Genomic DNA, 1,641 nt, shown 5'->3' with positions numbered 1-1,641 from the left:
AACTCCAAAACAGGGGAAAAACGATCGTTCATCGAAAAGACATCCGCAATCTTCATTTAGTTTTAGATCTAGATATCTAGATCTAGAATCTAGATCTAGGCTAGCCTCGAAACTAGATCAATGATTTCTATCTGTCTGTCTAGATCTAGACCTAGGCCATAGGCCTAGAAGAACCTAGTTCTACCTTGAGCCAAGAGGGTGCTGAAACTTTCCGAAATCACAAAAGAGTTCCCCTACCGGGTCTGTATACTTTGTGACTTTATTCCCGGTTACCGGGTCTGTATACACTCCCTAAAAATAAATTGAAACGCTCAACTAATAATGACTTTTAATCAATTGAAAAACTAAAGGTTAGACTAAAGCATGATTGTAGTTGTACTGTTGCAGTCACTGATGATTGCACTGAACATTGAACACATTTTGTTCAGTGCCTTTCATTGTGATTCAATCAATGAACCAATAGGACAGTGTAGGGTAGAAATCTAGATTTAGATCTAGAATCTAGGAGATTTCACAATCTAGATCTATAGGCCATGCCCATAGCCTGGCAGTGGCATAGCTTATCCAACCACTTTCTCGAGGCAAATTGTATCATGTCAACCTTGCTCAGCAAGCTTTTCCCTCACTTGAATTAAATGTTTAGCAATAGACAGATCTAGATCTAGATTCTAGAACCAGGCCTAACCACTATGGGAGAGGGTCTGATGGCAACTTCAATTAGGCCTAATTATGGTCAAGCTCAGCTGCACTTCAGTTCAGCAGCAGGGATTCACTGCCACTGGACTCCCACTCCCACTCCCAGACCGAGCTGTAAAATCAAAACAAAGGCCGACTGCAAAATCTAATAAATAGAGAGGAGACCATTTGCCACAGCATTCCAGGCTATGAAGAATCACGGTTTTCATAATTCAAATAAAAAAGTGAGGTCAATTGCTTTTCCAAGCAACAGATTAGTTACACGTCAATTCCGATAACGTAAGTAGGCCTCGCCGGTTTGTCAACATTGCAGACTATGAAAAGGATCGAGCACACCGTCAGTATTGACAACAAAACACACTTACCTGCACAAGATCGCGTTTTCCACATCTTCAGCAACAGTAAAACTATTGCCAAGAGATGGGACATATCCCCGATGAGCCGAAAGATATTCATTTTGCAAGTTTACTCTCTCCGCTACCTCGAAGAACTCATGCAAAAGTGCCGATGGCTGCTGCGGACGTGGCGAGTGCGCAAGGCATTATAGGTACAAGGGAGATAACTTCCTGCCAACGCCGAATACGGAAGTAAGCGTGTAACTTTGTACCGGAATTGCATCGTTCGAAAAGAAGCTTCGTGTCAATGTAATTTATCTTTATATAGGTGTGAACACTAAAATAATATACCCGTAGCAATTGTTCTCTCCAATCACTCAAATACATGTTGCTAAAATATTAATTTGCTAACACTCACTAATATTCAATAGAAACTACTTGAGGAAACTATGAAAATGGAAACAACATACTTCATGAATTAGTTTACACAGGAAACCGCATCATGTCAGGCAGTCTTTTGTATATTAGATAGATAGATAGATAGATAGATAGATAGATAGATAGATAGATAGATAGATAGATAGATAGATAGAGAGAGAGAGAGAGAGAT

At 40.0% G+C, this 1,641-nt stretch overlaps 1 protein-coding gene across 1 annotated transcript in view; it reads right to left on the bottom strand.

Moving 5' to 3' along the window:
• LOC101850190 (ER lumen protein-retaining receptor 2) overlaps positions 1–1,244 on the bottom strand; it is a 19,382-nt gene extending 18,138 nt beyond the window's left edge. Inside the window, exon 1 of the mRNA XM_005104292.3 lies at positions 1,062–1,244. Within this exon, the coding sequence (XP_005104349.1) occupies positions 1,062–1,152 (91 nt within the window). The 5' untranslated portion in view covers positions 1,153–1,244. The remainder of the gene's footprint in view (positions 1–1,061) is intronic.
• Between the last annotated feature and the right edge of the window lie 397 nt (positions 1,245–1,641).

Source organism: Aplysia californica, unplaced genomic scaffold (genome assembly GCF_000002075.1).
Source record: "Aplysia californica isolate F4 #8 unplaced genomic scaffold, AplCal3.0 scaffold00413, whole genome shotgun sequence".
Taxonomy (NCBI): Eukaryota; Metazoa; Mollusca; class Gastropoda; order Aplysiida; family Aplysiidae; genus Aplysia; species Aplysia californica.
The sequence above is the reverse complement of the archived record's forward strand: the minus strand, read 5'-3'. Positions and strand labels throughout refer to the sequence as shown.